We start from the raw sequence: 13305 nt of genomic DNA, 5'->3' as shown, positions 1-13305 counted from the left end.
CCCAATGCCCTCTTTTAAAATTTTAATTCATTATATTTACATATTAAATTTATATTATTATATCATTATTGATTCAGATGCAAGTTGTAATAAATAATACAAAGAGGTCCCACGTACCCTTTACCCACTTAACCCTCATGGTACCATCTTGCAAAACTATAATACGATATCACAGCTGGGATGTTGCTGTTGATACAGTCAAGACACAGAACATTTTCACCTGGTGGAATTCCTCACATTGCACTTTGTAGCCAGACCTACTTTCCATCCCTCCCACATCCCCTTCTTAAGCTCCGGCAGCCACTAATATGTTCTCTATTTAGATAATTTTATTATTTCAATAATGCTATGTAAGTGGAATCTTACAGTATGTAACCTTTAGGGACTAGTTTTTTTCACTGAGCATAATTGTTCAAAAATTCATCAAGGTCACTGTATGTATCAAGAATTGGTCCTTTTTCTTGCTGAGTAGAATTCCATGATATGGATCCATAACAGTTTATTTAACCATTTGCCACACTGGATTGAAACAACCCCAGGGTTGCTTCCAGTTTGGGGCTATTAAGATTAAGCTTCTATAAACTTTCGTGTACAGGTTTTTTTCATATGAACATACATCTTCATTTCTTCTTGATAAATGCCCAGAGTACAACTGCTGGATCATAAGTAGTATCAGTTTACTTTTTAAAAACTGCCAAAATGAATTGAAGATAAAGGATCCATTCTTTGGACACAAGTCAGCATTTGAGAATGTCTTTTATCAAGCAAGTCTTCTCCACTTTTCTTCAACTTGGGCATACCATTGCTGAGAATGTCTTGAGCAAACATTTCTCAGTTTGATCCAGTTATATTGCTTGACACTGCTTGACTAGAGATGCTGCTGACACCAGTGACTTTATTTGAGGCCACAAGGGACATCCTTCCATGTACCAGGACTGAGGGTGCCTATACATTTGCACATAAGAATAATTTTCATTTTGCCAAGTTATTATCAACATGCCAACAACTATGGCCTGGTCTTTTCAGTATTTTTTCCCTCCTTAATCTTATTTAATTAAAAGCAAGTCACTTAACCTCTCTGTATTTGAATTTTTGATAATTAAGGATACTACACTATAGCACATTTATCTCCCAGGGCTTTTTAGTAAGGATCAAAGAAATCACAGTACCTAATCAAATCTACTCATTTCAGATATAAGAAAATAAGCACAAAGAAGTGAAGGGAATTCTCTAAGGTCATAATATTGGCTGATGGAAAAGCCAGAATAGCACTCACATTTCCCAATTCCCAAGCCGATACTCTGGTTTAGTACTTTAGGTAAAAGGATTTTGAAAAGTTCCAATATTATATGAGAAAAATGGTGAGAAAGCCCAGGCCAGAGAGGCCAGGCCTTGAATAATCTAGTCAACAGGGCTCTTCCTGATCCCACCTCTTTTTCCGGCTGGACATTCAGAGTATGCCCAGGGTTCTGCTTTCTTTCAGGCTGGTGGCCACATAACAGGTAGGAGTGCATCTGAGCCATTTATATGACTCCCCACTCTGAGCTTCCACCTAGTATGATGTTGTCTCATTACTGGTTAATAAATACATCAATATATTAAGTTACAAATAAGCTAAGATCTTTCCTCCTGAGAACCTCTGATACTCAGAGAATCCAGAATTCTCAACATTCCTTTACCAAAAGTTTCTGAAACCTGCCTTCAATCAATTGATCTAATCAAATTTACACATTTTTGTGACAACTTGGACTTCCTGTTAACTGGTGTTCATTTGATAGTCTTTCCAAGTTTAAAGCAGTTTTCCATTTTTCCTTTTTTTCAGTGTCCCCCTTTAATACACACAAGTACAATGGGGCAAACAATAGCATCTACTTCATAATGTTGTTGAGGGAAGTCAATGACACAATGTGAAATGTCCGGCATAAAGGAAAGGCAAAGAATGTTAAGATTTGTGACTTTTTAGTGATATTAATAACATCACTAATTCATAAGAACTAAATAGGAATTACTACTCCTGAATTAATCAATTAAGTTAAAGCTTATCTCCTTGTTTCTGCTCACCTCATTCTAACTCAGAGACTTGCAGAGGTCTCTATGATTCTCTGATGTTGATGGTCAAGTGGTAAGGGCAGAGAAGACAGTGGAATCTTGAACTTGTGTCTTTCCCCAATCTTCCCTCCCCTCCCACTTTACAGATGAGAAAGCAGAGATTTAGGAGGTGATTCTCAAGCCACAATGCAATCTGATTCTCCTGAAACCCTGATACTGATGCATGATCAGGAGGAGGAGATCTCAGTTTCCTTGGCCCTTTACCTGTGTCCGAGTTCATGGGCAACTGTGAAAGCCAAGGGGAGTCCAGAGTCTTCATTGATGTTACAACTCCGGTGAGGCTGGCACATTCCTGACAGGTGGGACAGCCCCAGAGTCTCACAGCGGTGATTGACACCCGCACAGAGGTCTTTTCTGAAAGCAGAGAACAGGGATATGGAGGCGCCCCAAGAAACATCTAGGAAAAAAACCCATATGGCCATGAATTCACATTCAATATGGTCTGTAAAGCATGATTAAAATTGTTTTTAAAAGTCCACATAAATTTTAGGGAGTGATTTTGAATTCACGAGGATTATTCTGATTTTACCGCTTCATTATTGAATCTCATTCACACCCAAAGAAATATATGAAAATACAGCAAATGTTTTAATTTGAGTTGCTTTTATTCTTAATCTCAGGAAGCCAAATTATATTATTTGACACATAAGAGAAGGATTTGATTGGAAGTTGGAATTAATCGAACTTTTAAACAGGGAAAGGACAACCATCAGTGGTTGAGGTTTTTCAAACATGAAATGCCTTTTTGGCCTTTCTGAGGTACGTGTTCAAAAGGTATCCAAGAACTTTTATTCATTCATGAAAAATGCAATTGGTCCCATCAGTCTATCCAGAGATCAAATTCATGGTCTCACCAGTCCCACCACCCTAACAATAGTGCATATGGGAGGGGATGGACACACAAAGAAAGACTCCTAGGATCTCACAGGATACAAGGAAGTTGGGTCCCTTGGAGGGAGGTGGGAGGGGCGTTCAGGATGGGGAACACATGGACACCCGTGGCTGATTCATGTCAATGTATGGCAAAATCACTACAATACTGTAGAGTAATTGGCCTCCAATTAAAATGAATACATTTATTAAAACAACAACAACAACAAAACCCTGTCCATTGAGGGTCTATTAAGTATCCAGCAATAAAGAGGATAAAAGGGGATGACCAAAGGATTGTAAAATATGGGTCTTACAGGTAAGGAGCATAAGCTCCCAATAAGGGATCAGCTCCACCTCCAACAAGCACTGGAGATAGTATAAGAAAAGACATGCCTTGATATGAATCACACCAAATCCACCTTGTACTGAAAGCTCCTCCATAGGGAACTCTGTTGAAGTGGATCTTAGTCTAGTGCTCCAGAGACCAGTTCAGTCCTCTCCTTCCCTCCCTCCCTGTTCCTTCAGAGCAGAGATTCTCCACAGGGGTTGGTTTTGTTCCCTGCACCCTCCTCAGGAACCTTTGGCAATGTCTGGAGACAGTCACGGCTGTCACAACCTAGAGGAGGGTGCCACTGACATCTCATGGATGGAGGCCAGGGATTCTGTTAAACACACTCCAATGCACAGGACAGACCCTCACAGCAAAGAATTAGCCAACCCAAAATGTCAATGGTGTTAATACTGAGAAATCCTGCTTCAGAACTCGAAATTCTCTCTACTGTCTAGGAGCTGGTTGAGGTTCATCAAAGCTTGAAACCAGAACCCTGTTGTAAGGAAGAAAAATGATCATAATAAGAAGAAAAGGAGAACAGATCCTTTGTATTCTTACTGGGTGATAGTATGGCTACTGGGGTCAAACTAACTGGATTTAAGTCCCTGCTATACCTGTTAAAAGCAGTGAGATTTGGGGCAGGTGACATAATTGATAAGACTCAGTTTCTCGATCTGTAAAATAGGAATGATTGAAAAAAAAAAAAAGGAATGATTGATAGTAATGAACTATCAGGGTTGTTGTGGGGATTAAATGGAATGATAATTGTTCTAACAGATGTAGCACTGAACCTGGCCCATGTCAAATACCCCTCAAAAGCCAGCTCTCATTAACTCACTCATTTATTCATGTGAAAATGAGAGGTGAAACTATTCTGCTTTCAGAGAAAGAAAAGAGACCCAGCTGAGACACAGCTGCCCACTGGCCAATGCTGGTTTTATGACCCAGGGTTCTTTCCTAGAGCCAGGTCTTAGCTAGACTGAAGTCTTCTGTGGGCCATTTTCCTGGGTCCTCATGTTCCCTGGCTGCCTGCTGGCTCCCCAAAGCCTCTGTGCTTAGATTCTACACCCACACCAACCTATTCCCTAGGGAAATTACAATCAACACAGGTGTCACAAGTCCTGATGAACCTAATGTAATAGGTTTATGCCATGGACTTATTTTGGAACATATTTGCAATCAGCCAAAGTTTTGATACTATCATTCAAAAGAGTGATTCTGGGATTGAAGTTTCTGGTTAGGGTAAGACAGGTATTTGGATAGGGTGGGAGCTAATTATCATCTCCTGTAGATATCCAATGTACTCGAATAATCCTGTCAAAGGGACAGAGGACAAGCCAAGATGTTCAGGGGCAGTCCGTCCTCCCCAGGGACAACAAACAGATACCCAGGGCCTTCCCAATCATAAGGCTGGAGGGCCAGGCTGAAGGGCCTCTTCCACTCTACATCCCTGGATTCAGGATGTCTCTGAGTCTGCATAGGAGTACCCAGTGAAAACTTACCCCTCCCCCCTCGCTAACAACTTCATTTGTCTAGATTAAGACAGTATCTGTTATATAGTAGGTGCTCAAAAGATATATATTGGATTAATGAGCACACATAGCCTTCCAAGAGCCTGGGTTGATAAGGTAAATTCACTAGGTTTTCACATCTATGAGTCCTAGAAGTGCTGATGGTTCTTATTAGCACATGGGGTCTCTCTATAGTCAGAACAAATAGTGTCTTCATGAGGGTAAAGGAGACAGAGGTGCAAGCAAATCACTCTGCCTATTCAGGGAAGGCCCTTCTCCCCATATTCTGTCTTCAACATCAGTCAGAGATGGAAGACTGGTTTCTGTAGAGAGAGTTGCAGGTTTTAAAACTGGAGGAAATTTTTATGAAATAAAATTAAAGGATAAGAAATTCCACAGTGAAGAGTTATAGGAGGCTTTAATGAGTATCTGCAAACAAGCTTACTGATTGTTTATAGAGCTGCACCGAGAAGCCAGTTTTAATGATGAAATCATCTCTGGGATAGGAACAAGCAGATGCAGTTGATTAACACAGAGAGCTGTGCACATTTAGCAAGTTTACTAACTGTTCCCTTACTGGGATGGGAGTCAGGAGGTATCTAGTTCACAGAAGCTGCCTTTTAAATGACCAAGAACAACAGAGAGTAGAAGAATCTCATGAGTTTGAATACCTGGCAACACTTTCACTTGCCATTCCCCCCACCCATCTCACCATCCCTGGCTCTGGGGTACCTGGTGAGAAGGACGGCCACATCATGATGGGCAGGGTTGAGGTCACTCTTGGGATTGATGCTCTTCTGCCACTTGCAGAAGCTGGACAGTGTCTTCTCTGCATGGTGAACTATTTTCAATCCTTGCTGGAGAAAGAAGAGGGAGAGATTGGCATGGGTGAGATTTCTGTGGTCAGGACCCATCACATTAGGCCCCAAAAGCAGCCAAGTGAGAAGAGCTCTGGGTGGGTGCTCCCCAGACATTTGGCAAGAATCTGGGGAGGCCAAGGTATTCCTCTGGGCCACTCTCCTGCTCTAAACACTATCGTTTCCATGACTTCCACTAAAAGAACATAAAGATGAGAACTGTAGGACAGAAATGATCACTGGGATAAGTAGACCTTGAAGGAAAACTAAAAATATATTAGGAAAGACCAACATCTGTTTGATGTTCTATTTCTAGTAGTTCTTTGTTTCCAAAGCCAATATGATGCCAAAGAGGTATTTTCATTTCTAATGCAAAATGAATATATTTTCAACAAAAAGCTCCTTCATTTCATGAGGTATCCTGCAAGGATGAATGGAACATTTCATTGTCTGTGGTCTCCATCTTGGTTTGACATCCATGGATGAAAGTCAGAAGGTGACATAATCTCTCCAGGCTTTTAACCACTTAGGATCATTGACTGTCTGACAACAATTAGAATGCTGGAGTAGATGGCCCAGCCCACAATGTCAAGGGCTCCTGAGTCATATCCAGCTGGCCCACAGTTACTATTGAAGATGGGAAGAGAGGGCTGGTTCCAAATTAACTGAATGAACACTTGTCAAATGAAGAAGAAAAAAGATAATCATCCCTAGAGGGACTACAGTTTAATTTGAATTTTTAAAGGAGAAATTCCTTTCCCCCACCTCATTTCTATGGAGTCTCTATATAGCCATCTCTTGTACAGGGTGGGGTCTATAGGGAGAATGATGACCTACATTGGCCTACTCTAATCTGAGTCTATTACTCTGGGCTGAGCCCAAGAACTACAGGGTTGTCTCTATATCAAACTATGAGCTTTTTTCTCTATATTCTGTATTTTGAAGAGACATTCAAATTCAACAAGGCCTGAGAGTGTTAGAAGCCCTTTAAGGTCCCCCCATCCATACTGATTGACTACCAGAAATCATCTTCTCCTCATGAAAACACAGAAAGGTGGCTCACTGCTCATGCAAACTCACTGAACTCCTAGAGTAAAGAAGTTAAAGAGAAGAAACAGACTTCATGGTTTAATAATCCTCATCATTCGCATCTATTAAAGGAGCTATGGTGGAGGAGGAGAGGTTCTGGGGGACTAGTTGGGCACAGGGGCGTCAGCCTCCTGGTAAAACTGTAGGTTGAGCAGGAACCCTACTGGAAGAAACCTACCATATCTACCTTAAAGAACTGGCCTGGTGGCATGAACTACAAATGGAAAGGAGGAAAAGAAGAAGTGAGGGTGGAGGGAAGAAGGAAGGGAAAGGAAGAAAGGAAGGAAGGAAATATTTATCGATCTTTATATGCCAGATAGTGGTAGATAAGTTCTCTTTTTAATTTAATTGTACCCTCTTAGTATTATTTATAGGCTTCCCTGGTAGCTCAGTTGGTAAAGAATCCTTCTACGATGCAGGAGACCCCGGTTTGATTCCTGGATCAGGAAGATCTGCTGGAGAAGGGATAGGCTACCCACTCCAGTATTCCTGGGCTTTCCTAGTGGCTCTTCACTGGTGGCAGCAATATTTATAAAGAAGTGTTGCTATTTTCATTTTAAAATAAGAGAAAATTAAACCTCAGAGAAGTAAAGAACTAGCAGAAGGTTGCTCAGGTCAGTTACTGAATCAAAGACTATGAAGACGGAGGCTCCTAGATGGAGCTGTGGTTCTGTTAATAACTGGTGATCAGCCTCATAAGAATGGGGCCTTACTTCCTCTCCTTCAGACAGGAAGGCAAGCTATAAAACAAACCATCGTGGTTTTGATTTGCATTTCTCTAATAATGAGTGATGTTGAGCATCTTTTCATGTGTTTGTTAGCCATCTGTATGTCTTCTTTGGAGAAATGTCTGTTTAGTTCTTTGGCCCATTTTTTCATTGGGTCATTTATTTTTCTGGAATTGAGCTTCAGGAGTTGCTTGTATATTTTTGAGATTAATCCTTTGTCTGTTTCTTCATTTGCTATTATTTTCTCCCAATCTGAGGGCTGTCTTTTCACCTTACTTATAGTTTCCTTTGTAGTGCAAAAGCTTTTAAGTTTCATTAGGTCCCATTTGTTTAGTTTTGCTTTTATTTCCAATATTCTGGGAGGTGGGTCATAGAGGATCTTGCTGTGATTTATGTCGGAGAGTGTTTGCCTATGTTCTCCTCTAGGAGTTTTATAGTTTCTGGTCTTACATTTATATCTTTAATCCATTTTGAGTTTATTTTTGTGTATGGTGTTAGAAAGTGTTCTGGTTTCATTCTTTTACAAGTGGTTGACCAGTTTTCCCAGCACCACTTGTTAAAGAGGTTGTCTTTTACACGCCAGTCAGGATGGCTGCTATCCAAAAGTCTACAAGCAATAAATGCTGGAGAGGGTGTGGAGAAAAGGGAACCCTCTTACACTGTTGGTGGGAATGCAAACTAGTACAGCCACTATGGAAAACAGTGTGGAGATTTCTTAAAAAACTGGAAATAGAACTACCATTTGACCCAGCAATCCCACTTCTGGGCATACACACCGAGGAAGCCAGATCTGAAAGAGACACGTGCACCCCAATGTTCATCGCAGCACTGTTTATAATAGCCAGGTCATGGAAGCAACCTAGATGCCCATCAGCAGACGAATGGATAAGGAAGCTGTGGTACATATACACCATGGAATATTACTCAGCCATTAAAAAGAATTCATTTGAATCAGTCCTAATGAGATGGATGAAACTGGAGCCCATTATACAGAGTGAAGTAAGCCAGAAAGATAAAGAACATTACAGCATACTGACACATATATATGGAATTTAGAAAGATGGTAACGATAACCCTATATGCAAAACAGAAAAAGAGACACAGAAATACAGAACAGACTTTTGAACTCTGTGGGAGAAGGTGAGGGTGGGATGTTTCAAAAGAACAGCATGTATATTATCTATGGTGAAACAGCTCACCAGCCCAGGTGGGATGCATGAGACAAGTGCTCAGGCCTGGTGCACTGGGAAGACCCAGAGAGATCGGGTGGAGAGGGAGGTGGGAGGGGGGATCGGGATGGGGAATACGTGTAAATCTATGGCTGATTCATATCAATGTATGACAAAACCCACTGAAATGTTGTGAAGTAATTAGCCTCCAACTAATAAATAAATAAATAAATAAATAAATAAAACCATCGACTATCACCAGATTGCCTTGAGGTTTGTTTTAAACTCTACATTTGCTTATTTGTTTTGGGGAGAGGAAGGATGTGAAAGACATACTCATTAAATACATGTAAATCCATGGCTGATTCATATCAATGTATGACAAAACCCACTGGAAAAAATAATAATAATAATTTTAAAAAAATTTAAAAAAAATAAATAAATAAAATAAAATAAATTAAAAAAAAATAAAAAAAAATAAAAAATAATGCCATTTTGCATTATTCCGAAGAAAATGAAGCTGGCATAAATCTAACAAAATATGTACAGGATCTGTATCCAAATTCTTACAAACTTCTGAGAGATGGGATGAGCCTTGATCTAAACTTCACACCTTATATAAAAATTTTCTCAAAGTGGACCACAGACTGATACATAAAATTAAAAAAAAGATTATAAAACTTAAAAAACAATCAGGGGAAAATCTTGGGTCCCCAGGACTAAGAAAAAAGTTTAGAGACTGGATACTGATAAGGTAATCCAGAAAAGTAAAAACTGAAAAAATGAGTCTCATCAAAATGAAAAACTTTTGTTCTGGAAGAAACCTTGTGCAGAGAAAGAACAGAAGAACTCCAGAGTGAGAGAAAGTATTTGCAAGCCAGATAGCTGTCAAGCTCTTGTCTCTAGAAAATCTAAAGATCTGTCAAACCTCAACAATGAAAGAACAACAAGCAAACAGGCGAAATACATGGAGAGACATGTCACTGAAGGGGATATACAGATGGCAAATAAGCACAATAAAAAGATGTTCAATCTTATTAACCATCAGAGAATTGCAAATGAAAACCACAATAAGATGTTGTTGTTTAGTGTCTCAGTTGTGTTTGATTCTTTGTGATCCCATGAACCATAGCCCACCAGGCTCCTCTGTCCATGGGATTTTCTTGGCAAGAATACTGGGGTCGATTGCCATTTCCTCCTTTAGGGGATCTTCCTGACCTAGGGACAGAATCTGCGTCTCCTGCATTGTAAGTGGATTCTTTACCACTGAGCCACCAGGGAAGCCCCTTTCACCCCATTAGGTTTCCTCCAACTTCTCTGTTCTTCTACTTCAAGGAGCATCATAATTTTTTGAATTAATCAAAAACTTTCTGAAAACTTTTGCTTTCAATTTGCCTTATCAGCAAAATACCTCTATTGTAAAAGTATCATCAAAAAAAAAAAAAAGTCTCATGTTAAAAAAAAGAAAGCTTAAGTTTTGAATATCTTTTAAAAATGAGTATGGGTGTAATCATAACATGGTAGTTTTTAGTGATCAACCCATCTTCTTTTACATAATGGAAACACACCTTTGGAATTTTCACCATAGACAAAAGGAACAAAAGAAATTGTGGGGGATTTTGAAAATGAAAAAAGAAAAAATCTTACAACATATCCTTTTACCAGGTTCTGCAGGAAAATTGGTATTTGAAGAAATCCTTTTTTTTTTTTTCTCTTTGTATTTAAGGTAAAATTAGGTACCTAAAGGGGTCACTCAGCCCTGAGAACATGACAGAGGAAAAACTGTCAGGTATAATGAGACATTACTATATGCTTATCAGAATGACTAAAATTTTAAAAAGTGACAGCACCCAGACAATGTTAAGGTCGTGATAAAATTGGGTCACTCACACTGCTGGTGAGAATGTAAAATGTACAGCCTCTATGGAAAACAGTTTGAAGTTTCTTAGAAAACTAAACATGCAACTATCATATGACCCAGCAACTGCATTCCTGGACATTTGTCCCAGAGAAATGAAGACTTACGCTCACACAAAAGCCTATAGTGGAATGGTTACAGCAGCTTCATGCGTGGTAGCAGAAAACTGGAAAGAATCCAATTGTCCCTCAATGAGTGAATGGTTAAATAAACTGTCATGTTCCATGGAATGCTACTTAGGACTAAAAAGGAACAAACTTTCCATACACACAACTTGGATGGATCTCAAGGGAATTATGACCAATGAAAAAAATCCAGTATCAAGAGGTTACATGAAAAAAATCCAATCTCAAGAGCTTACATAAGGTACGGTTCCATTTATATAACATTTTTGAAATGAAAGAATTAGAGAGATGTAGAACAGATTAGTGCTTTCCAGGATTTAGGTCAGTAGGCAGAAGGGAGGTATCAAAGGGTAGCATCTTTGTAATGAACTGTTCTGTACTGTGGCAAAGGTTCCAGAAATCTACACATATTAAAACTGCATAGAACTAAATGTAAACAGACACAATCAACGTGCGTACTCAGTCACTTCAGTCGTGTCTGACTGTGCGATCCCATGGACTGTAACCTGGGAGGCTCCTCTGTCCATGGGATTCTCCAGGCAAGAGTACTGGAATGGATTGCCATTCCCTTCTCCAGGGGATCTTCCCGACCCAGGGATCGAACCCAGATCTCTTATGTCTGCTGCACTAGCTGGTGGGTTCTTTACCACTAGGGTCACCTAAGTGCTTGTAAAACTGGTGAAATCTGAATAAGAGAGATAGTGTGTATGAATATCAATTTATTGGTTCTGATCTTGTACCAAAGTTGTACAAGATGTTACCCTTGGGGGAAACCGGGTAAAGTGTATAAGGGATTTCACTGCAATATTTCTTACAATTGTGAATCTACAATTATCTCAAGAAATTTTTAATATCTTAAAAGTAACAATTGGCCCGAACCAAGGCTAGAGTGTTGCAATAGGTCTTATAAAGTGCTTTAAAATATTGGTCTACGTGGGTAACTTACTAAATAATTATATGTGAGTTCTCACAGTTTTGAATCAAAGGGAACCTATAATATTTCAGATGTGTTACTAGTGGGTAGGAAGAGCCCACACACCCACACACGCACTCTGAAGTTCAGTTAAGCACCATGAATATAAAGACTTGTTAGAGCCAAAGTGGCCACACAAGCAGAAGCAGAAGGAACACCTCTTAGAATGTTCTCCTCGCACTCACAGTCACTGGTGGGATACTGCCAGTTTGGAAAAATTCAGTTTTTTACTTCAATATTGTCCGTTCACATTTTGGTTGGGAGCTGGACACAACTTGGTGACTAAATAACAACAAGTACATTGGTTCAGTTCAGTTCGGTTCAGTCGCTCAGTCGTGTCCGACTCTTTGTCATCCCATGAGCTGCAGCACGCCGGGCCTCCCTGTCCAACACCAACTCCCGGAGCCTATGCAAACTCATGTCCATTGAGTTGGTGATACCATCCAACCATCTCATCCTCTGTCGTCCCCTTCTCCTCCTGCCCTCAATCTTTTCCAGCATTGGGATCTTTTCAAATGAGTCAGCTCTTCGCATTGGACTCATCGTTTTCCAAGAACTTAACACCAATCTACATGTGTGTCTGTTTAAGGAAAAGTTCAGTTCAGTTCAGTTGCTCAGTCATGGCCGACTCTTTGCAACCTCATGAATCGCAGCACACCAGGCCTCCCTGTCCATCACCAACTCCTGGAGTTTACTCAAACTCATGTCCATCGAGTTGGTGATGCCATCCAGCCATCTCATCTCCTGTCGTCCCCTTCTCCTCCTGCCCTCAATCTGTCCCAGTATCAGGGTCTTTTCCAATGAGTCAACTCTTCACAAGAAGTGGCCAAAGTATTGGAGTTTCAGCTTCAGGATTGGTCCTTCCAATGAACACCCAGGACTGATCTCCTTTAGGATGGACTGGCTGGATCTCCTTGCAGTCCAAGGGACTCTCAAGAGTCTTCTCCAACACCACAGTTCAAAAGCATCAATTCTTTGACGCTCAGGTTTCTTCACAGTCCAACTCTCACATTCATACATGACCACTGGAAAAACCATAGCCTTGACTAGATGGGCCTTTGTTGGCAAAGTAATGTCTCTGGCGTTTTAATATGCTATCTAGGTTGTTTATAACTTTCCTTCCAAGGAGTAAGCGTCTTTTAATTTCATGGCTGCAATCACCATCTGCAGTGATTTTGGAGCCCCAAAAAATAAAGTCTGACAGTTTCCACTGTTTCCCCATCTATTTCCCATGAAGTGAATGTCTACAAATATCCACTCTCCCTGGATACTGAGCCAAATTCAAGTGTGAGCAAGGACCTGGGGAAACAGTCATCTTCCACACCCTGCCGCATGGAATCTGCCTCCAGTTTTCCCAGCGTTACTATGAGTCCATTTCCTTGAAGGGCCTTAGGAATTATAAATCCACTCCGCTCATTTAAACAGTGAGGAGATCCAGGTCTTAGAGGGGAGGACTTTAGCCAAATCAGAGCTTGTTTCGGCAGAGCAAGGTTGGAATGCCAGTTTTGCAGCTACTAGGCCAGGACTGGTGGTTTCCAAACTACTGAAGCTGTTCAGTTTCTCAGTTGTGTCTGATTCTTTGGGACCCCATGGACTGCAGCACACCAGGCTTCCCTGTCCTT

At 40.4% G+C, this 13305-nt stretch overlaps 1 protein-coding gene across 1 annotated transcript in view; it reads right to left on the bottom strand.

The window, feature by feature from the left end:
- Window positions 1–13305, bottom strand: part of ADAMTS12 (ADAM metallopeptidase with thrombospondin type 1 motif 12) — a 376425-nt gene that overhangs the window by 149347 nt on the left and 213773 nt on the right. Inside the window, exons 6-7 of the mRNA XM_061129264.1 lie at window positions 5557–5681; window positions 2314–2463 (exon numbers count right to left, since the gene is read on the bottom strand). Coding sequence (XP_060985247.1) covers window positions 2314–2463; window positions 5557–5681 — 275 coding nt within the window. The remainder of the gene's footprint in view (window positions 1–2313; window positions 2464–5556; window positions 5682–13305) is intronic.

The sequence above is a fragment of the Dama dama genome, chromosome 25 (genome assembly GCF_033118175.1).
Source record: "Dama dama isolate Ldn47 chromosome 25, ASM3311817v1, whole genome shotgun sequence".
Taxonomy (NCBI): domain Eukaryota; kingdom Metazoa; phylum Chordata; class Mammalia; order Artiodactyla; family Cervidae; genus Dama; species Dama dama.
Note: the sequence above shows the minus strand (reverse complement) of the source record. Positions and strands in the feature narration are given on the sequence as shown.